The 24495-nt window shown below is 44.9% G+C and overlaps 1 protein-coding gene across 3 annotated transcripts in view; it reads right to left on the bottom strand.

Moving 5' to 3' along the window:
• The window catches only part of EEA1 (early endosome antigen 1), a 160229-nt gene that overhangs the window by 95499 nt on the left and 40235 nt on the right, over positions 1-24495 (bottom strand). For 2 of the 3 annotated variants that reach the window (XM_040344133.1, XM_040344134.1), the window contains 2 exons: positions 15709-15824; positions 1378-1432 (listed from right to left, as the gene is read on the bottom strand). In XM_040344133.1, coding sequence (XP_040200067.1) covers positions 1378-1432; positions 15709-15824 — 171 coding nt within the window. Of the gene's footprint in view, positions 1-1377; positions 1433-15708; positions 15825-24495 lie in introns of those variants that run through there. The other variant, XM_040344135.1, reaches the window with a different exon arrangement.

Below are 24495 nucleotides of genomic sequence, written 5' to 3'. Positions count from 1 at the left end.
ATTTCTTAAATGAAGTCTCTATTGACAGAAATATATGCGCTTTCACAGACCTTCTCAGAATGCAGAGAATGCTGGCTTGTCTCTTGCTTCAAAATTTTCTAAGTCACTGCCCTGTGAAGTCAGGTTCTCTGTGTCTACATACTTGTACTAGGTTAGTGTGACAGCATTTCGTGTTTGTGTGCATTTTCTTTTTTTTTTCGATAGCATCCTACACAGTTCTATATTACAAACACTGCGGTACATTCAGTTGCATTCAAAAGGCCAACAAAGCCTAAAGTTTACAGTAATAGAGAAGACTTAAAAATAGCTTAAATTCACTATGATAATCTTGAGTGCATTAGGACCCTTTTGTAGAAAGCCACTAGCTCTCTACACTCAGCGGTCTTTGATCAGTTCTGGGTATTAGAAGTGGTGGGGGACAGCTTCAGCATTGGATAAGTGCTGAAGCCATCTAGGTGAGTATGTATGTTATATATATTTTTTTTAATAGCCATACTTCTCTTTTAAAGATGGCTGCCATCCTCACTCTGAGGTAATGGTGACTGCAGGTGTAACTGAAATCTTTGTTGACTGTTAAAGATGGCTGCTGTGCTCTCCCTGAGGTTATGGTGGCAGTGGGTAAAATCTGATAATTTCTCTGACATATTGCTGACTGTTAAAAGATGGCTGCTGTCCTCTCTCTAAAGTAATGGTGGTCGGGAATGAGACTGACCACTCACTCTGGGATTGTTGCCGACTGTTAAAGAGAGCTACCTTCTTCTCTTTGAGGTAATGGTGACTGCAGAAGGGCCGGACAATCCACCAGGCTTTGAGCTCAGATCCCGGTGTCTTTCCACTTCTCCGGTCTGATGCATAGCTCCTAGCTTTGGACAGAGCATAGAAACCATGTACCCCCAGGGCTCCATTATATGTGTAAAAGCCTAGAAACAGCACACCCCCAGGGCTTCTTTTAGATGTGACATAGTGTAGCAGCAATGCATCCTCCGGCTCCTTTAGATGCGACAGAGCCTAGCTATATTGGTTTTAATAACGCTTTAATAAACATTGGATCTCATTACTGCACGTGAGTCTTTGCATTACAGTATTCCATGAGGAAAAATGAAAAGGAGCCTGTATATAGAGTAGCAGCGTTTCCTTGATTCCTGTGAACTGCTAAAGCAGAGCAGGTATACACTGTTCCTACTTACATGCTTCTGTACTTGTTGGAAATGTTCTTAGAATGCTGAAAGGAAAATGAATGCAGCCACAACATCTAAAGACTGGTAAGCTGCAGTACATAACATTTTTGTTCTTGGGAAGAAAAATTATGAAAAACTCTGAACCAGATTGGTAAAATAATGTTCTTTCATCGAAAGCCTTAGTAGATTATATTACTACCTTAAGTGATGCTTGCAAATCCTTGATCTCCTGTCGAAGAAGCAATACTTCTTCCCTATGAAAAAAAATAAAAAGAATAAATACAGAAGAAAAAAAACATTGGCCTTGTATACAAACACTAAGCAAATGTCTTGTGCTGTTTTAGGAGTACCAAGATCCATATGTAGAGATTTTTCAAGAAGAAGGTCTAGTTGTATCTTTTCACATTTATTCACCATTTGTGTAATAAAAAATAAATATCTAGCTAAACCATGCAAAATAAAACATCTAGTATCACTTTAACTAGAAGTCCAGGGCAGTGACATTACAGTCCTTGCAGCATCTAAGGATTCTAAAAACACTATAATAATTGTCATAATTAAATAGCTATAGACTTAATTTTAGAATCAAATCTGCTGTCCATCATTTGTGACATGCTTTAAAGTCCAACGAATACACGCTTGAATATACAACTACTAGGATGACCCTGTAAGGCAAGCATCTATGCAGTCCTTGTGTGCCACCTTTTGTAAGATCAATATGTTTGTCACGGGTACTGAACCTCTAGATCTGCCTAACTGGTCCATTCCTGGGGTACTTATTTCACAGAGTCAGACAAATAGTTTTTTTCTTTAAAGCGGTTGTAAAAAAAAAAAAAGGGATTTTTAATAACAGCTTACCTGTAAAATCCTTTTCTTGTAGTACATCACGGGACACAGAGCAGCATAGCCATTACACATGGGTTATATAGTGTACCTTCAGGTGATGGACACTGGCACTCTCCGACAGGAAGTTCCCTCCCTATATAACCCCCACCCATAGTGGGAGTACCTCAGTTTTGTAGCAAGCAATGTGTCTCCCAAAGATTCCCCATAAGAGGGGTGGGAGCTCTGTGTCCCGTGATGTACTACAAGAAAAGGATTTTACAGGTAAGCTGTTATTAAAAATCCCTTTTTCTTTATCGTACATCACGGGACACAGAGCAGCATAGCCATTACACATGGGATGTCCCCAAGCAATGCTAAATGAGGGGAGGGAGAGCATCCAGGTAAAGCAAAAAAACAGCGGGTGCCAAAGGACAAGAGGACCTTATACTGCGGCCTGTAGAACCGCCTGCCCGAAGGCTGAATCAGCGTTCCTCCTAACGTCCATTTGATAAAATTTAGCAAACGTATGAACAGATGACCAGGTCGCTGCCCTGCAGACTTGAGCCATAGAGACCTGGTGATACGCTGCCCAAGAGGCGCTCACAGCTCTAGTGGAGTGAGCCTTAACCGACAAAGGCGGGTTTTTCCCTTTTAGGCCATAGGCCTGAATAATCAACTGTCTAATCCATTTGGAAATGGTGGCTTTAGACGCTGCCTGACCCTTCTTGGGTCCTTCTGGCAGAATAAACAAGACGTCAGTCTTGCGAACCTGGGCTGTGGCCTTCAAATAAATCCTAACAGCCCTGACCACATCTAAGGAATGTAGCAATCTCTCCTTCTTTGAAGAAGGTTTAGGAAAAAATGACGGAAGAATCAAGTCCTGATTTAGATGAAAACTAGATACTACTTTCGGAAGAAAGGACGGATGTGGCCGAAGAACGACCCTGTCCTTATGTAGTACTAAATAGGGTGCCTTACACGACAAGGCTGCCAGTTCCGACACCCTCCTGGCGGAAGACATAGCCACCAAAAAAAACAATTTTCTAGTTAACAAGACCAGCGGGATCTCAGATAAGGGTTCAAAAGGCTGGAATTGTAAGGCCGATAGAACCAAATTTAAATCCCAAGGATACAGGGGAGCCTTCACCGGAGGATTAATCCGAATAACCCCTTGTAAGAACGACTTTATTAGAGAGTGAGAGGCCAAGGGTCTTTGGAAAAAGACTGATAAGGCAGAAACCTGCCCCTTGATTGTGCTAACAGCTAGACCCTTCTCTACTCCTAACTGTAGGAAATCCAAGATTCTCCCGATGACATACTTGCGGGGAAGCCACTTCCTAGCCTCACACCATGCAATGTAGGCTTTCCACACCCTATAGTATATAAGTCTAGAGACTGGCTTTCTAGCATTAACTAGGGTGGAAATAACCTGGCCAGAAAGGCCCCTGTTTTTAAGAATTAGGGATTCAGCCGCCAGGCCGTCAAATTTAAGGCTGGTAAGGCAGGATGGAAGAATGGCCCTTGTGAGAGGAGGTCCGGCCGCAACGGGAGGACCCACGGTTCCTCTATTGCCATCCTTATTATTAAGGAGTACCAAGGCCTCCAGGGCCAAGCCGGGGCTACCAGAATCGTTGGTTTGCGCTCCACCTGGATTCTGTGAAGAAGACGGGGTAGCATCCGTAACGGAGGGAAGGCGTAAATCAGCGCAAACTGTTGCCAAGGACATACCAGGGCGTCCGTCCCGCAGGCCAATGGATCCCTTGTCCGGGATACAAATTTGATTAGTTTCGTATTGAACCTGGAGGCCATGACATCCACCTCCAGAGTTCCCCATCTCTGGCAGATGTCCTGAAACACTTCGGGATGGAGAGACCATTCTCCCGGGGACATTTGTTGGCGGCTGAGAAAATCCGCCTGCCAATTGTCCACTCCGGGGATAAACACTGCTGAAATGCATGGAATATGGGTCTCTGCCCAAGAAAAGATCCGGTCCACCTCTCTCTGGGCTGCCAGACTTCTGGTGCCGCCCTGGTGGTTTATATAAGCCACGGCAGTGGCGTTGTCGGACTGTATCCTTACTGGGGAGTCCTGTAATACATCCGTCCATGCTACTAGAGCCAACCGGGCTGCTCGTATCTCTAGGACATTTATGGATAGAGTCGACTCTCTTTTTGACCACTTCCCCTGCTGGGTCAATCCTTCCAGGACTGCACCCCAACCCGATAGACTCGCGTCTGTGGTAACAATTCTCCATGAGACTGGACTGAACGATCTTCCCCTTAGAAGGTTGTGCGGGGCTAACCACCAGCACAGACTCTGACGTGCTGCATGGGATAGAGATATGGGAAGATCCAGGGCCTGGACCCTCTTGTCCCAGGCTGCGAGAATTGCTCTCTGTAGTTTTCGAGAGTGGATTTGGGCGTAGGGCACCGCTTCGAAGGTCGCCACCAACTTGCCCAATAGGCGCATACACAGACGAACGGTCGGCCTTGCGCTGCTTAGAATTACTTGAATTAGCTCCCTTATAGAATCCACCCTGGACTGGGGAAGAAAGATTTTCTGATGCACAGTATCTAGAATCAGCCCAAGATATTCCAATCTTCTTGTGGGCTGTAAGGCCGATTTGTCCTGATTTAGGATCCAACCCAGAGATTCCAGGTAGGTTACCACTAGGCCTACTGCTTGCCTCAGACTGGCCTCTGAGAGATCGATCACTATAAGATCGTCTAAATAAGCCATAACCAGGATCCCCTGAGATCTTAGGTTGGCCAGAACTGGGGCCAGAATTTTTGTGAAAACCCGAGGGGCCGTGGCTAGCCCGAAGGGCAAGGCCACGAACTGAAAATGCCGATGTCCCAGGGCAAATCGGAGAAACTTGAAATGCCCGGGAAAGATCGGGACGTGCAGGTATGCATCCTTGATATCGATAGATGCGAGGAATTCTTTCCCTTGTAGGGCGGCCACTACCGAACGAACAGATTCCATTCGGAAAGAGCGAATCTTTAGGAAGCGGTTTAGGGCTTTTAGATCCAGTATTGGTCTTACATCGCCGTTGGGCTTCGGGACTACAAATAGATTTGAATAAAATCCTTGTCCGCGCTCCAGGGCTGGTACCTCCATGATCACCCCTTGATTTAAGAGGCGGTCTAGGGCCGCTAGAAGCGAGACTCCTTTTTGAGGATCGCTTGGGAGCCTTGACTCCTGGAAGTGGGGAGGGGGAAACCCCCAAAACTCCAGCTTGTACCCCTGGGCCACTGAGGACAGAACCCATTGGTCGGAGATTCTGGCCTTCCAAAGCTCCGAGAAGAAGCGGAGTCTTCCCCCCACCCGAGAGAGTGGGGGCGTTCCTTCACAAATTCGCTTTAGGGGCAGCTTTAATTGGTTTACGAAACCATGGCTTCTTGTTGCCTGAAGCTTGCCCTTGCGACCTGTTAGCAGGCGAACGGCCAGCAGGCCGTCGATACTGCCTAGAGGGTGACGGTCCTGAGACTGGAGAGGTTGGACGTTTAAAGGCAGGTCCCCGAAACCTCTTCTTAACAGGCAAAAGAGTGCTTTTGCCACTGGAGATCTTCTGAATATATTTGTCTAGATCATCTCCAAACAATCTTTCACCCTGGAAGGAAAAACCCGTTAAGAGTTTCTTGCAGGGGGTTTCTGCAGACCAGTTTTTTAACCAGAGAAGCCTCCTCATATGAACCAGAAATAAGGATAAACGAGAAGCTTGCTGGATGGAATCCTTAATGGCGTCAACGGCAAAACATAAAGCTCTGGGCAAGTCAGCTAGGTCCTGAGCTTGTTCTGCCGGAAGGTCCCTTAAGACCTGTTTGGTCTGTTCCTTCAATGCCTGGCATACTCCTATGGCAGCCACAGCTGGTTGAACTACTGCACCTGCAGTGGCAAAGGAAGCCTTTAACAACGTTTCAAGTCTCTTATCGACAGGGTCCTTGAACATATGAATATTGTCTACTGGACAAGTTAAGGCTTTGTTCACACATGAAATGGCTGCGTCCACTGTAGGGACAACCCATTTCTTAGAAAAACTTTCTTCCAAAGGATACAGCACTGAGAACCTTTTAGGAGGAAGAAAAATCCTATCTGGTTTGACCCAGTCCTGAAAAATTAGGTCCCTCAGTAAGGGATGGACCGGAAACACTGCATTGGATTGAGGTGCCCTTAGGGAACCTAGAGAGGATACGGCAGCCTGAGGTTCAGGCAGGGGTAATTTAAACTCCGTCCGTACCATGTCCGCTAGGGACTGGATCCATAACCTCTCTGCTTGGGAAGCTGAAAACGGCTCCTCTATAGTGGACTCCTCAGAACCCTGTTCCAAGTGGTCTTCCCCTTGCTCCGTTGAGAAATCTAATTCCTCTGCGGAAAGGATCTCTTCATCTGGAGACTCAACCCTAGGGGATGGGGACCTAGCCCGCTTCTTCCCAGGTAATGAGGCTGAAATCAAAGCAGCCATTCTCCGCTCAAAACCACTCAAGGTGGTGGCTAACAGAATCGTTGGTTTGCGCTCCACCTGGATTCTGTGAAGAAGACGGGGTAGCATCCGTAACGGAGGGAAGGCGTAAATCAGCGCAAACTGTTGCCAAGGACATACCAGGGCGTCCGTCCCGCAGGCCAATGGATCCCTTGTCCGGGATACAAATTTGATTAGTTTCGTATTGAACCTGGAGGCCATGACATCCACCTCCGGAGTTCCCCATCTCTGGCAGATGTCCTGAAACACTTCGGGATGGAGAGACCATTCTCCCGGGGACATTTGTTGGCGGCTGAGAAAATCCGCCTGCCAATTGTCCACTCCGGGGATAAACACTGCTGAAATGCATGGAATATGGGTCTCTGCCCAAGAAAAGATCCGGTCCACCTCTCTCTGGGCTGCCAGACTTCTGGTGCCGCCCTGGTGGTTTATATAAGCCACGGCAGTGGCGTTGTCGGACTGTATCCTTACTGGGGAGTCCTGTAATACATCCGTCCATGCTACTAGAGCCAACCGGGCTGCTCGTATCTCTAGGACATTTATGGATAGAGTCGACTCTCTTTTTGACCACTTCCCCTGCTGGGTCAATCCTTCCAGGACTGCACCCCAACCCGATAGACTCGCGTCTGTGGTAACAATTCTCCATGAGACTGGACTGAACGATCTTCCCCTTAGAAGGTTGTGCGGGGCTAACCACCAGCACAGACTCTGACGTGCTGCATGGGATAGAGATATGGGAAGATCCAGGGCCTGGACCCTCTTGTCCCAGGCTGCGAGAATTGCTCTCTGTAGTTTTCGAGAGTGGATTTGGGCGTAGGGCACCGCTTCGAAGGTCGCCACCAACTTGCCCAATAGGCGCATACACAGACGAACGGTCGGCCTTGCGCTGCTTAGAATTACTTGAATTAGCTCCCTTATAGAATCCACCCTGGACTGGGGAAGAAAGATTTTCTGATGCACAGTATCTAGAATCAGCCCAAGATATTCCAATCTTCTTGTGGGCTGTAAGGCCGATTTGTCCTGATTTAGGATCCAACCCAGAGATTCCAGGTAGGTTACCACTAGGCCTACTGCTTGCCTCAGACTGGCCTCTGAGAGATCGATCACTATAAGATCGTCTAAATAAGCCATAACCAGGATCCCCTGAGATCTTAGGTTGGCCAGAACTGGGGCCAGAATTTTTGTGAAAACCCGAGGGGCCGTGGCTAGCCCGAAGGGCAAGGCCACGAACTGAAAATGCCGATGTCCCAGGGCAAATCGGAGAAACTTGAAATGCCCGGGAAAGATCGGGACGTGCAGGTATGCATCCTTGATATCGATAGATGCGAGGAATTCTTTCCCTTGTAGGGCGGCCACTACCGAACGAACAGATTCCATTCGGAAAGAGCGAATCTTTAGGAAGCGGTTTAGGGCTTTTAGATCCAGTATTGGTCTTACATCGCCGTTGGGCTTCGGGACTACAAATAGATTTGAATAAAATCCTTGTCCGCGCTCCAGGGCTGGTACCTCCATGATCACCCCTTGATTTAAGAGGCGGTCTAGGGCCGCTAGAAGCGAGACTCCTTTTTGAGGATCGCTTGGGAGCCTTGACTCCTGGAAGTGGGGAGGGGGAAACCCCCAAAACTCCAGCTTGTACCCCTGGGCCACTGAGGACAGAACCCATTGGTCGGAGATTCTGGCCTTCCAAAGCTCCGAGAAGAAGCGGAGTCTTCCCCCCACCCGAGAGAGTGGGGGCGTTCCTTCACAAATTCGCTTTAGGGGCAGCTTTAATTGGTTTACGAAACCATGGCTTCTTGTTGCCTGAAGCTTGCCCTTGCGACCTGTTAGCAGGCGAACGGCCAGCAGGCCGTCGATACTGCCTAGAGGGTGACGGTCCTGAGACTGGAGAGGTTGGACGTTTAAAGGCAGGTCCCCGAAACCTCTTCTTAACAGGCAAAAGAGTGCTTTTGCCACTGGAGATCTTCTGAATATATTTGTCTAGATCATCTCCAAACAATCTTTCACCCTGGAAGGAAAAACCCGTTAAGAGTTTCTTGCAGGGGGTTTCTGCAGACCAGTTTTTTAACCAGAGAAGCCTCCTCATATGAACCAGAAATAAGGATAAACGAGAAGCTTGCTGGATGGAATCCTTAATGGCGTCAACGGCAAAACATAAAGCTCTGGGCAAGTCAGCTAGGTCCTGAGCTTGTTCTGCCGGAAGGTCCCTTAAGACCTGTTTGGTCTGTTCCTTCAATGCCTGGCATACTCCTATGGCAGCCACAGCTGGTTGAACTACTGCACCTGCAGTGGCAAAGGAAGCCTTTAACAACGTTTCAAGTCTCTTATCGACAGGGTCCTTGAACATATGAATATTGTCTACTGGACAAGTTAAGGCTTTGTTCACACATGAAATGGCTGCGTCCACTGTAGGGACAACCCATTTCTTAGAAAAACTTTCTTCCAAAGGATACAGCACTGAGAACCTTTTAGGAGGAAGAAAAATCCTATCTGGTTTGACCCAGTCCTGAAAAATTAGGTCCCTCAGTAAGGGATGGACCGGAAACACTGCATTGGATTGAGGTGCCCTTAGGGAACCTAGAGAGGATACGGCAGCCTGAGGTTCAGGCAGGGGTAATTTAAACTCCGTCCGTACCATGTCCGCTAGGGACTGGATCCATAACCTCTCTGCTTGGGAAGCTGAAAACGGCTCCTCTATAGTGGACTCCTCAGAACCCTGTTCCAAGTGGTCTTCCCCTTGCTCCGTTGAGAAATCTAATTCCTCTGCGGAAAGGATCTCTTCATCTGGAGACTCAACCCTAGGGGATGGGGACCTAGCCCGCTTCTTCCCAGGTAATGAGGCTGAAATCAAAGCAGCCATTCTCCGCTCAAAACCACTCAAGGTGGTGGCTAACATCTCCTCCGTAACAAAGGTAGGAGTTGGTTGAATGGGGCCAGCCGCAGCATCCAACACCCCTGGTGGCACATCTAGGGCAGCAACCTCCAGTTTATCTGGGGAGGAAGGCACAGCCGACGATTGGCCGAGATCCTCAGAGCCCGATGGGGAACCCTTCTGTTTCTTTGGGCCCTTGGCATTTTTGGAGCCTCCTGCGCCCTTAGGAGCCATGATACAAACCCAAGGTACTCCGCTATAATACTACTGACTATTAAGTCGGAGTAAATACACGCCCCCTAACAAGAGAGGCGTTGGTTACTAAAATAGAAATAGTAATAGGTTAGGGTAATATTACAAATCCTTGTTTCCCAAACCTAAGAGGAAAAGTAATACAATGCCCCAAGGGCTTGTCACTCATAGGACCACTATGAGCCAGGTATTACCCCCTTAAATTGCTGGTCCAGACGCCTGGGTTTACACTAGCTTAGGCTGCTGCAAGTACACCGGCTTTTAGAATCACTACTTAAGAGCCAAGCTCTTATTAGGGTGCGTACTCCAAATTGGCCACCGGGTGTCACTCTCCCCCAAAAAAAACCTGGTATAACAAACCATACGCAGCTCAGGCTGCAGCTCCGTGTCCCACGGCGATCGTGACTGACTGAGAGCCTAATATAGGCTTCAGAAGGACCGCCCTGCGCTCAACCCGCCCCCCTACGCTGCGTCACCAAAGTTATTTACAATGTGCGCGCGCACGCGCGCGCGCACGTCTGACGCCGCTGGAGGAACCAGGAAGTCTCAGGGAGACAGCGTGGACGCTGACGGAGCTATGGGGAGAGACAGGCACCCAGGGAAGACTCCCATCTCTGGGAGGTAAGTCCAGCTTACTTTTTCCAGGACCCTTCCCTCTATGGCAGCGCAGCAAGCCTCTAGACCAGCCAGGGGAAAAATCACATGGGGGAGAAAACCATCCAGTGCAAACAGACTTTGTGGTGATATATATATTGCCCATGCACAGAGGCATAAAATAGGCTGCCCCCGAATCCCCTGTGGAGGGCCCACTGACAAACCAAGTTCCGTGGGCCCTCGCTTACCTTCTCCACGCCGCAGGGTATTGCCAAAGGCCCCAATCTTCCCCCATCTCCGTGGGTATGGTCATAGACCTTCAGGGACCGGGGTCCAATTTAGGAACACCACACACCTGGACCTATATAGCACTGCTGGCATCAGGATTGCTAGGTTAAAAACCAGTCCTGGAACCCAGAGTCCAGCCCTCCCAAAGAGAGGCATTATAGGCAGAACCCCTCCACGACTTGGGGCCCGGGTACCGTCCACTTTGGCTATGAAGCACCTTGGACGGATCCGGTAGGCTTGCCCGGGTCCCAAGGACAACTATAGGCAGAGCTCTTCAACGTGCACCAACACCTAAGACACTGGCGAAAAAACTGAGGTACTCCCACTATGGGTGGGGGTTATATAGGGAGGGAACTTCCTGTCGGAGAGTGCCAGTGTCCATCACCTGAAGGTACACTATATAACCCATGTGTAATGGCTATGCTGCTCTGTGTCCCGTGATGTACGATAAAGAAAAAAATAAACCTGTAAGACAAAAGGCATAATGAGCTAGTATGCATCGCATACTAGCTCAATATGAAATACCTTAGAATGAAGCCCCTGCAGCGGCGCCCGCACCCCACTGGGCCGGCTGACATTTTTCCCTGTGTTTTTCGGGTTTGCGGGCTCCAGCGCAGTGATTAAGCGGAGCCGCGATGAAGCCACTCCCACGCGTTTGCATGGAAGCTGCTGGTCACAGCACAGGCCCCTGAAGAAACGGCACGGACAGTCATTTCTCCAGAGCGCATACGCCGATGTATATAGTAAATATCTCCTAAACAGTGCAAGTTTAGGAGATATTTACAGTACCTACAAGTAAGTCTTATTATAGGCTTACCTGTAGGTACAATTAAAAACAGCTCTTTAACAATGAGCTAGTCTAAGTTCTTTCGAAGGTCTGCGGCTATCATTAATCCACTAAAGTGTTGTGTCACTACATGTAGAGGCCTGAAACGTGGAACTAAAAACAATTCAGCATGCAGAACTGCTAAACATAAGTATCAGATTATTTCATTAAAAAAACAAAAAAACAAAAGGACAATATTACAGAACTAAGAATTGCCCAACATTGGCAAAAACTAAGCACTACACTTGTCATGCACAATTTTCTTTCAAGCACCAAGATTCCTAAATTTAGGGTTAGAGGTACAAAGACTGCAAACTGCTACTATGCATGTCTAATGCCATTATGATGCACTAAAATAGTAAAAATGTATTCTCGTTCAATATTTTTATTGAAGGAAATGCAGTGAGTACCTAAAACAAAAAGTATACAAAGTTCACAAATAACATCACAGCTAAAATGATGAAAGCAAAAAAAAAAAAACAATGCTAACAAAACAATGCTGTGTTGCTTTAGAACAAATGGTTTTAAATATAATGGGAACGGAGGCTCAGATTATCCGAGAACACACATAACATAAGTCCATGTGGATGGAACTACAATGCCATCAGGTGATCCAGTATGTGAAGCACAACATACAGGTGATACTCGAAAAATTAGAATATCGTGCAAAAGTTCATTTATTTCACTAATGCAACTTAAAAGGTGAAACTAATATACGAGATAGACTCATTACATGCAAAGCAAGATAGTTAAAGCCGTGATTTGTCATAATTGTGATGATTATGGCTTACAGCTCATGAAAACCCCAAATCCACAATCTCAGAAAATTAGAATATTGTGAAAAGGTGCAATATTCTAGGCTCAAAGTGTCCCACTCTAATCAGTTAATTAAGCCATAACACCTGCAAAGGGTTCCTGAGCCCTTAAATAGTCTCTCAGTTTGGTTTAGTAGGAATTATAGTCATGGGAAAGATTGCTGACCTGACAGTTGTGCAGAAAATCATCATTGACAACCCTCCATAAGGAGGGAAAGCCTCAAAAAGGTAATTGCAAAAGAAGTTGGATGTTCCCAAAGTGCTGTATGAAAGCATATTAATAGAAAATTATGTGGAAGGGAAAAGTGTGGAAGAAAAAAGGTGCACAAGCAGTAGGGATGACCGCAGCCTGGAGAGGATTGTCAGGAAAAGGCCATTCAAAAGTGTTGGGGACTTTCACAAGAAGTGGACTGAGGCTGGAGTCAGAGCATCAAGAGCCACCACACACAGACGGATCCTGAACATGGGCTTCAAAGGTCGTATTCCTCTTGTCAAGCCACTCCTGAACAACAAACTAAGTCAGAAGCGTCTTACCTGGGCTAAAGAAAAAAATGACCTGGTCTGTTGCTCAGTGGTCTAAAGTCCTCTTTTCTGATGAGAGCAAATTTTGCATCTCATTTGGAAACCAAAGACCCAGAGTATGGAGGAAGAATGGAGAGGCACACACTGCAAGATGCTTAAAGTCCAGTGTGAAGTTTCCACAGTCTGTGTTAATTTTGGGAGCCATGTCATCTGCTGGTGTTGGTCCACTGTGCTTTATTAAGTCCAGGGTCAACGCAGCAGTCTACCAGGAGATTTTGGAGCACTTCATGCTTCCTTCGGCAGACGAGCTCTATGGGGATGCTGACTTCATTTTCCAGCAGGACTTGCCACCTGCCCACACTGCCAAAAGCACCAAAACCTGGTTCAATGACCGTGGGATTACTGTGCTTGATTGGCCAGCAAACTAACCTGACCTGAACCCCATAGGGAATCTATGGGACATTGCCAAGAGAAAGATGAGAGACATGAGACCGAACAATGCAGAAGAGCTGAAGGCCGCTATTGAAGCATCCTGGTCTTCCATAACACCTCAGTAGTGCCACAGGCTGATAGCTTCCATACCAAGCCGCATTGAGGAAGTAATTGCTGCAAAAAGGGCCCAAACTAAGTACTGAGTACATATGCATGCTTATATTTTTCAGAGGTCCAATATTGTTCTATGTACAATCCTTGTTTTATTGATTGCATGTAATATTCTAATTTTCTGAGATTGAGGATTTGGGGTTTTCATGAGCTGTAAGCTATAATCATCACAATGATGACAAATCACGGCTTGAACTATCTTGCGTTGCATGTAATGAGTCTATCTCATATTTAGTTTCACCTTTTAAGTTGCATTGGTGAAATAAATGAACTTTTGCACGATATTCAAATTTTTCGAGTATCACCTGTAGACAGAGGGGAAAACCCCTAGAACTTATAAAAAGAAAAAATAACAAAAAAAGTGGGCAGAAGATGAAAGGGGAAAAAAAGAAAAAGGGAAAGGTAAGCGAAGAGAAAGAAATGGGAGGTTAGTCGCTCGAGCCAGGCCACGGTCACAATCAACAATCCTGACTAGGCCTCGAGCGTTATGGCTTGAGGACAGAGGAAGCAAACCCAGGCGGAAGAAAGTGGCCCACCCAAGGTTGCCAGAGCTTCTGGTGATTAGGGATATTTTCTAGTATAGTGGCCTAAATTTTTCTATGAATTATAGCTTCATTCGATTTTTGGTTTTGAGTACACAAAGTGCTGAGGTCTTCCAGGCCCTTGCTATTGTTTGTTTAGAGGCATTCATAAGTTGCTGTTAACAGTTTCATCTGGGCCCTAGTTAGGTCAAAAGCAAACTGGTTTAGGAGAGCGATAGCTGGATCAGGTTTGAGAGTTTGCTTAAGTAATGTTGAAACCATCCTGAATATTTCAGCCCAAAACAGCTGCACGATCAGGCAATTCCACCAAATATGAACATGCGTATCCAGCTCTCCACATCCGCTATAGCACACAGAGGGGTGACCAAGGAAAAAGAATTGAAAAGGACTGCATTGACTGTTCATGGCATTGTCAACCAAGAGTGAACACAGATCTAGTGAAAAAGATGACAGAATATGAAGACAGAGAAATTGTTAGGCTGACTTCAGCCCACATTGGATCTACCATCATAGGCCTCATTCACACGGTTTGAAAAAAAAAAAAAAAGGTTTCAGATTCGTAACAAAGATTCCAAAAAATCTGTGTCCAAGTACATGAGCTTTACATGTATTCAATGCATTAAAGTTAAAAAAACATCTGTGTGCAGCAGCCACCCTAATCGATCCACCGGTGTGCATGAGAGTCTCGGCTCTCCGGGGACGCTCCCTCCTCAATGACCAAGAAAGCAGTAAGAGACATTGGCAGGTTCAGGAGAGAGAGAGAGGGCAAGGCTGAGCCGCAGCTCTGTGTGTGAATGGACACGCAGAAAAGTGGCTAGGGAGCGAGCCTGCTTGGGTGTCTCCATATTAAGCTGCTGGCTCTGGGGGCACTTGGCAGGAGAGAGGGGCTAGGAGCGCTGGCGGTTGACTCAAAAAGAGGAGAATCGGGTTGCTCTGTGCAAAACCATTGCACAGAGCAGACAAGTAGGACATGAAGGACAAGTAGGAAACAAAGTATCATAAAAGCAAGTTATGTACGCATACACATTTTTATGCATTTAAATGCATCTATCCGCAAGATTTACTGTAACTTTACCTTCCTCATAAAAAAGAAAAAACATGCGTAGTAACATTTTATGGCCGTATGAATGAAGCCTAAATTAGTTTTGTTCATACAACAATCAAGCTTATTGAACTTGCATAATGATACTGATGTTTAAATGTTGCAGATCTAGGACCCTACACATTAACTATGCTTTCCCATTGAACACCCTTCGATACAATAATTCAGGGATAGGCAATTTTGGTGCTGCAGATGTGGCAAAACTACAAGTCCCATCATGCTTCTACCTTCAAGCATCATGCAGTGCCCCATGTGACATGCAGGCCCCAAAGCAGCTGGATTGCCAAAGTTGTCTACCAATGCTATAATCTAGGATGGCCTTGGTTTAGGCAAATTCTATTGTCAAGAGCCTGGTCCCACCCTCTCTTGTGGCTCCAAGTGGCCAGTAAGGCTAGTCATCAAAGCGATTGGGTCTAAAAGAGCAGGAAGCAAAAGCTCTCCACTGTGGCAGCTGAAATCTGTCTACCAAAGTGGCACCCAAAGGGCTCCCAGAATGCTCTGTAGGAAAGCTGAGCTAAAGCAAAAGCTTTTAGAGATCCTTTAGACTTTCATCTCATGTCCCAACTCAGCATTAACTCTTATGACAAATCCAAAAGAAGAGATTAACATATCTCTGCCAAAAGTAGGCCTGAACTCATTACCTTTTAGAATATGAATTATATAAACAATTTACTCAAAAGTTTTGGAAAATAAATGATAGCAATTTCTTAAATACATTTCACTCTTCTGTTATAGATTTCAGATTATTATAAAAAAAAAAAAAAAACCCCAGTTAAATATATATAATACGACTAATTTAATGCACATACCTTTCTGAAGCAGAATTGGCCTCTCCTTCATTACCTTGCTCATGAGAAGCTTCATAATGTTTAAAAAGTTCTTCAGCTGTTGCATGGGCTTTCATACAAAGGGGACAGATGAAGCCCTAAAAAAAGAAAAACACTACTTTATAATACAGTTTCTATTTACTTTTTATTTGTTAACAATCTGGACTCAACACATGCAGGTGCCAGGCCTTGGGTCTGGATTTTCTTTCAATTGGTCTGAAATTACAGAACTGTCAATTCTTGCACTAAACTATATCTACTCAAAAGGATCTTTTCATTTAACTATCATTTAATGAACAAAAGTTACAGTAGATGAAACATCAGTTAAAAGCGAACATATTGAAGCAGATATCGCAATGCTACTTGACAATATTGAAAATAAAATGTTAAAAAAACAGAATGGATTATAATTATTTGACAATTAGGAAAAATAAGCACTATAGAAATAAGCAGAATAAATTACCACCACCACTATCACATTTCAGAATATACAGCAGAGGACAAGGCCAATTAAAGACTTCACAAGGCCATGCATAAAGAAAACCACCTCCCAGGAAACTACAACAGGATTACCAAGGCAAAGTCATCAAATGACTGATATATGACACCTAGAGCAAAAGGAACGTAAAAAAAAAAAAATGTATTTCCTAGTAAAAGATACAGAACAAAAAGGTGATACCTAAAGGTTTCCTCTGGACAAAGGCCCGATTTTATTTTTGTTTGCTATAGTCACTTACATTTTTTTGTGATAGTTTATATACACTTTATCTTATTTGTACCCTTTTAGTCTGCTAAATATGTAATTGAAAGTGTTTTGTCATATTTGTTCAATAGGGGAAGAAATACCTGTTGATTTTGTCAGGCTCCATGTACACGGGGGGCTGGTGCAAACTCTGCCGAATAAAAGGTGAAACCGGCGTTTAGAAACGCCCGTGTTGCCCCGTTTGCATGCTGCGGTTAGACGCATGCAAGGGAAAAATCGAAGGACTAGGGAAAATCGAAGGAAAAGGGTAAGTGAACCAACAGTGCACTAGCTTAAAGGAACCCATTTAGAAAATAAAAAAACTAACCATTACCACCCCTTCAAAGGGGTGGTAAAGGTAAAAGAAAGTTTCACCTTAATGCATTCTAAAAAACATCAGATAATGTCGCCCCCCCCCGAGCCCCCGTTTTACTTACCCGACCATTCGAAAGTCCCACGCTCGCCCCCGTCATCCTCCTCGAGTCGAAGCCTGGCCGTTGATTGGCTGCAGTGGATGGATTGAAAGCAGCGCAGCCATTGGCTGGTGCCGCTGTCAATCACATCCAATGACGCGGCGCGCCGGGGGCGGGGGAAGAGTGATACAGCGGCGGCTATGGCCTCCGCTGTATCACGGAAGCCCGCCCGCAACAGCTTCACACTATGCAAGCTCGCTCGCATATCTGTGTTGAGTTGTTGCGGGGAGGAGCCGAGACAGCCGCCGAGGGACCCCAGAAGACCAGGTTCGGAGCCGTGTGCAAAACGAACTGCACAGTGGAGGTAAGTATAACATGTTTGTTATTTAAAAAATATATAAAATAAAATTTCCTTTAGGCGTAGTAAACACGAGAGGATTTATCCGCGGAAACGGTCCGGAGGACCGTTTCCGCGGATAAATCCTCTGGCGGATTTTGATCTGATGGTTGTACTAACCATCAGATCAAAATCCCCGCGGAATTCCCTCTGCGGTGACGTGTCGCGCCGTCGCCGCGATGATGATGCGGCATCGTGCGCGACGCTGTAATATAAGGACTTCCACGCATGCGTCAAATCATTATGACGCATGCGAGGGAGGGAATCGGACGGATTGATCCGCTGAGTCTGTACAGACCAGCGGATCAATCCGCTGGACTGGATTCCAGCGCATAGATTTCTTAGCATGCTAAGAAATTTTGATCCACTGGAAATCCATTGCCCGGAAAAATAGCCGCGGATAAATATCCGCTGGATCGTACACACCAGCGGATCTATCCGCTGAAACCGGTCCGCGGATAAATTCCAGCGGATCGATCCTCTCGTGTGTACGGGGCCTTACTGACCCTTTAAGACCAAACAGAGGCCAATATGTCAAAAAAAATGTGTTATGTTGTGTTTCATCTGAGGGCTTTTTCACACTATGTGCAGATTAGATACCTTTGTTTTTCTGCTCTAAAAACCACAGCACAAATACAACCACTGGACCTTCCCGTTTATTCTAAAATACTGGTCTGATGTGCAGTTCAGAACTATGGGGAAATCTGCAGCATGTCTTATTTTTTTCTGTAACGCACAAAAGAGAAAAGGAAGTAATGACGCAAGATATAGGGTAAACACATGAAAAAAAAAAAAAGGGTCAACTGATGTCAAGGTGCACAAAAAAAAAAAAAAAAAAAAAAAAAAAAAAGATATAAACCTGTACCTATGCAAGTCAAATCTGTGCGTATTGTACAGTGTGAACAAGCCCTTAGGCTAGGTTCACATTTGTGCAATATAAGAATGTACGTAAAATCAAATGCCATGTGTTTTGGTGAGGTGCGATTTAAAAAAAATAAAAAAAAGAATGTCAAGGCTAGATGCGGTAGGCAGCCTGTGTAAATAAATGGGCTTCCCTACTACAACGCACTTCAGGCTCAGTTCACACCTAGGCGTTTTTCTGCCGTAGTACAACAACCGCACTTAAAGGAGTTAAAAAATAAAAAAATTGCTGAAATGACTGTTTACAGGGTATAGAGACATAATAGTTAACTGATTCCTTTTAAAAACGATTAAAAATAGATAAAAATCAATCATATAATGTACCTGTAGTTTCTAGTTTCGTTTTTGCATGTTTCCTGCCTCTCTGCTGTACAGAGCATACAGAGCCAATACAGGGCAGTGATGGTTTGGAAAACGAAACTGATTGGTGCTGTGGGGTTTTAGACACACAGTTATCACACCTCCTTGATTAGTGACCACAGAGAGAAAGCTCCCGGTACTGTGGTTATCAGGAAACAGACAACCAGGAAGTGTGGAGATCAGAGAAGAATTACAGCAACTTGAGAGCAAAAACGAACAATGAGGACATGAAAACAGCACTGCATTAAGGTAAAGAAAGCTATTAAGATAAAAAAAAATGTTCTTTACAAACCCTTTAAAGCAAGCGCTTTGTGGTAATATGATTTTATTATTCGTTTCGGAAGCACACAAGTGTGAATAGTTCCTAAAAGATTAGAAGGACCTTTCAGCATTTTCCTTCCTTGACTGGAGCTACTGATCTCTGCATACTGTGCCTCCTGAATGATGAGCTGATTTAATGCAATGACCTGAAATGTTTGGTACAATCGTAAGCGGTCGATGGGCAGTTGTAAACAGTGTTCAGGGCACGTTTTAGCCATGGGTATTAATTCACTACTTTGCTCTCTTTAGCAGGTTCTTCCATCAGGACAACAGTTGGAAGAAAAATGTAGTGATGCTCAAGAACACATGCACTGGTAACTTCTGCATCCAGCACTTGTGTAAATCCTGTCTAACAAGATCTGATCCACTTTTCTCTTGACAAGCTTGCAGTGGCAGGATTTCTGGCTATGAGAAGCCTCTTTGTTCATGTTATGCAATCAGATAGCACAGGAGTAAAAAGACTGTAAATGTATCTACAGTGTGTTTATGCATTCTCTGCAATGATCATGCAAGGTTTACAGTATGTTTACGCATTCTCTGCAATGATCATGCAAGGTTTACAGTATGTTTACGCATTCTCTGCAATGATCATGCAAGGTTTACAGTATGTTTACGTATTATCTGCAATTATCATGCAAGAGCTACAGTAGGTTTACGTATTCTCTGCAATGATCATGCAAGATCTACAGTATGTTTACGCATTCTCTGCAATGATCATGCAAGGTTTACAGTATGTTTACGTATTCTCTGCAATGATCATGCAAGATCTACACTAGGTTTACACATTCTCTGCAATGATCATGAAAGGTTTACAGTATGTTTACGTATTCTCTGCAATGATCATGCAAGATCTACAGTATGTTTATGCATTCTCTGCAATGATCATGCAAGATCTATAGTAGGTTTACGCATTCTCTGCAATGATCATGCAAGATCTACAGTAGGTTTACGTATTCTCTGCAATGATCATGCAAGATCTACAGTAGGTTTACGTATTCTCTGCAATGATCATGCAAGACTTACAGTATGTTTACGCATTCTCTGCAAAGATCATGCAAGATTAGGTCTGTTCCAAACCTCTGAGGTGTGGGCTATTAATTACATTGTTTTTTCAGTTTGGAAAAATCTCTGGCAACCAGTGTTAAACATTCCTTTTCTTTGTAAAAAGCATACAACACAATCAATGTGCAGACACTGGACTCATCCGCTGGTTGGTGACCATATGGACCTTCACCAGCACAGCAGTCAAGGACAGGCTTTTGTTCTCGACCACACTTCTGCCTGTCTGTGGCTAAGTATACTTAACAAATCTGTTGCCCCATGAAACTTATTTATTTCAACTGCGCATTTAGCTGTTCAGATGGAAATGTCCTCCGAGAATAATTTCAAGCAGGATATGAAAACAGAAAGTGGGATGCAGAGTTGGAAACTGCCAGCATTTTGTCAACCCAAAGTTTTAACTGGTGCCATAAAAGATAATGTCTTGTTTGTGAATCCAAAGCTAAATAACTGCATGAATAAACAGGGGGAAAAGCTGCTATGTAGCTTTACTGTCATACAATATCTGTACTTCAGCATCCATGTGATAACGATACATCCCGGGACAGTTAATAAGGCCAGCCTTCTAATCTATCAAAGCATGACTGAAAATCAAAGTAGCTGTATTTAATTAGCCGTGAAAGTCAATTATTCACAGAATGCATGCATGTAAAACACATTATTGCCATGATGCTGACTTAGAATCTTGGAAACCAAAGCGTGGCGTTTATGCCTAGAAGCAGCTTAGCAATATTCCAGGGATTGGAGTTAGAGGACAAATGAAAGGATTTATACACAGAAAAGATAAGCTCCTACGGGGAAGGAAATTAAAATGTGATCTATACAGTTTACATAAAGCACAATTAATAAAAAATAAATAAAATAAAAAAAGTACACACATACAGAGTTCTTATAAGTGCAACCCAATTAGGAAAGGAACTGTGAGAAATAGAACATGAGATTATTTGCAGCATATTGTATGAATATACTGAACAGCATTAGTGTGTGCACCCCATATGTATTAAAACATAGACAGTGTCAGTAGGGCAGCGGATGGTGTCAGTAGTTTACTTTTATTATTACATTTATTTTTTTTAAGACCCCTGTTGGCAGGCTTTGGTGAAATATCAGCAGGGGAATTTGCATCGCACGAGGTGATTGGGATGTGTCCAGGCACACCCCCTGCGCAATCCTGTGCTGAACATACGGTAGTTACATAGTTGGTAAGGTTAAAAAAAGACCATCAAATCCAACCCGTGTGTGTGTGCACTTTTATGGCAATATTACATTGTATATCCCGAATATGCTAATGAGCTAGATACGCCGATTCACGAACGTACTTGCGCCCGGCGTATTAAAATACGTTGTTTACGTAAGGCGTTCGACCGGCGTAACTTTACCCCTCATAAAGCAGGGGTAAGTCATGTTAGGTATGGACGTCGAAAACGTCGCAACAGCGTCGTATTTTACGTCTTTGCGTAATTCGTACGTGAATGGGGATGGGCGTAGGTTACGTTGAGCCGACGTATCTTGGGGAGTATTTGCGACATGACTCTGAGCATGTGGGCATGCGCTGTTCGATCGCCTATTCATTTGCATGGGGCCACGGCTTTCAATACAACATGCCCACTGCCTGGATCATTTGAATTACGCGGGCTTAAGCCGGACCATATACGCTACGCTGCCGTAACTTCGGGCGCAAGTTCTTTCTGAATACACTACTCGCCTGACTAAGTTACGGCGGCGTAGCGCATATGAGTTTACACTAACATCTCCCCGTTCTTCAGCTCCGTGACACGATCACGGGACACCGGCGGACACGTCACAGAGCTCGCGACCACAAGGCGGCAATTTAAAGGGGACGTATATATACTGTTCATTTGCGCAGTTGTGTCATTCTTCAGTTTGTGGAGCGGTCGGCAAGCAGCTAATGTACAAGACAGACAGTATATGTGACAGCATGGCATTTGGTTCACCAAGGTAAACCCATGGCATGTATGCCTTCACCATGGCTATGGGCCCTATATTTTTTATCTCTGGGTTTATCCCATTGATTTATATTGTTAAAGACACATACCATTTTTACTTCATATATCCTAGAAGTACCATTCATCCATGGGGAATGGCGTGTGTGCAGACTTCTGGTTGGGTCCCCTTCTCAGCTCCCAGGCCAGGCTCAATTGGCCGACCCCTTGCTTGTGGTATCGCAAGGTCAAAATTTGTGGCTACATGTGAGTATATCTCTGGCATGGCCGTTCACTTTCAATTTATTTTTCCCTTCCCCATATTGGTATTCAAACCTAATTATATTGGTATCTATATTGCTTTTTAGAACAAGGATGCATTTGGCTCCTGATGAGTGGATAGAAGTCCATGAAATGCGTTGAGCCCACCTTGATGCATCCTACATATATCGATACATTTTAGATGGTTTTACCCTCTTTGAGATTCCATTTTATGTTATGGTTTGCCCTGCTATATGGAGGATCGTGATGTATAACTATTTGTTTATGCCATAATGTCACATATACTGTCTGTCTTGTACATTAATATTTCTTATGTTCAATGCATGCAATGCTGTTTTATGCCATGTTGATCATTGGTTATCAATAAACATACAAATGTTTACACCTATGTGAATTTGATTGCTTCCACCATGCACACCTCATCTAAAGTTCCCAACCTTCCCCCTTTTTTTTCATATTTTTTTTATTTCTGCAATATAGGGAATAACCTTAAATGGAAAGTCTCCGAAATTCCCACAAAAGTTCTAGTTCTCCCATCTTGTCTACCAGATTCCTGGCATTAGTGAACAAGCCTTGTAGTTTTGTCCGGATGCATACTATCACCTTATTGGGCATTCTGAGGTTGCAAATAGGACTGGTAACTATACTTACCACGGGTTTAGGTGCTTTAGTCAATCTACCACTAAGGCCCCCAATACTACCCACTAAAATCTGTTCCACACTGGCTATCTCTATATATGGACCCCAGATTGCCCTCTCCGTCCTTCTGAGAATTGAGTGCCCTACCACCAAAATCTGTCTTTGCTTTCCCTCGAACCCCCCCCCCCCCGCCCAAATTGGAGGAGTTTTCCCCAAGATGTACACTGAGTCGCATCTACACACACGCCGGGCATCGTTCCCACTAATTTAATGGGGATTGGGAAATATACTCTGTCCAATATTTTGTGTGGCCATTATTATTTTCCAGCACTGCCTTAACCTTCTTGAGCATGGAGTTCACCAGAGCTTCACAGGTTGCCACTGGAGTCCTCTTCCACTCCTCCATGACAACATCACGGAGCTGGTGGATATAGAGACCTTGCGCTCCTCCACCTCCACAAATGCTCAATAGGGTTTAGGTCTGGAGACATACTTGGTCAGTCCTTCACCTTTACTCTCAGCTTCTTTAGCAAGGCAGTGGTCGTCCTGGAGGTGTGTTTGGGGTTGTTAACATGTTGGAATACTGCCCTGCGGCCCAGTCTCCGTAGGGAGAGGATCATGGTCTGCTTCAGTATGTCTCAGTAGATGTTGGTATTCATGGTTCCCTCAATGAACTGTAGCTCCCCAGTGCCAGCAGCACTCATGCAGCCACAGACCATGACACTCCCACCACCATGCTTGACTGCAGGAAAGACACACTTGTCTTTGTACTCCTCACCTGGTTGCCGCCACACACGCTTGATGCCATTTGAACCAAATAAGTTTATCTTGGTCTCATCAGACCACAGGACATGGTTCCAGTAATCCATGTCCGTAGTCTGCTTGTCTTCAGCAAACTCTTTGTGGGCTTTTTTGTGCATTATCTTTAAAAGAGGCTTCCTTCTGGGACGACAGCCATGCAGACCAATTTGATGCAGTGTGCGGCGTATGGTCTGAGCACTGACAGGCTGACCCCCCACCCCTTCAACCTCTGCAGTAATGCTGGTAGCACTCATATGTCTATTTCCCAAAGACAACCTCTGGATATGATGCTGAGCATGTTCACTCAACTTCTTTGGTCGACCATGGCGAAGCCTGTTCCGAGTGGAACCTCTCCTGTTAAACCGCGGTATGGTCTTAGCCACCATGTGCTGCAGCTCATTTTTCAGGGTCTTAGCAATCCTCGTATAGCCTAGTCCATCTTTATGTAGAACAATAATTATTTTTTTCAGATCCCCAGAGGAGTACTTTGCCATGAGGTGCCATGTTGAACTTCCAGTGACCAGTATGAGAGAGTGAGAGCGATGACACCAATTTTTTTTGCATTAAAATATATGCCCATCCACTACTTAAAGTCCCTGTAATCTATATTTCCTGAAATAGTTTCTTACTATGTTTTTCTGCCTCCTCACAACATCCCCATGAGCTCCGAAACCTTCTTTACACCCTCTTACGTCTGCTGGATTGGAAAAAGATTAAGATCTCTATTTACATCACATGACGGCTGTGATTAGACACAGCCATCATGTGATCAGGAGGGCCAATTACAGAGCCCTCCTGACGATCATAGATGCGCCATGTCCAGGTGACACGAGCGCATCAGGATCACGGCGCAGGCACCGGCGATTCCCCTCCTTCTGAGGGACGTTCCAG

The sequence above is a fragment of the Rana temporaria genome, chromosome 3 (assembly GCF_905171775.1).
Source record: "Rana temporaria chromosome 3, aRanTem1.1, whole genome shotgun sequence".
Lineage (NCBI taxonomy): Eukaryota > Metazoa > Chordata > Amphibia > Anura > Ranidae > Rana > Rana temporaria.
This window is presented reverse-complemented; position numbering and strand designations above follow the sequence as displayed.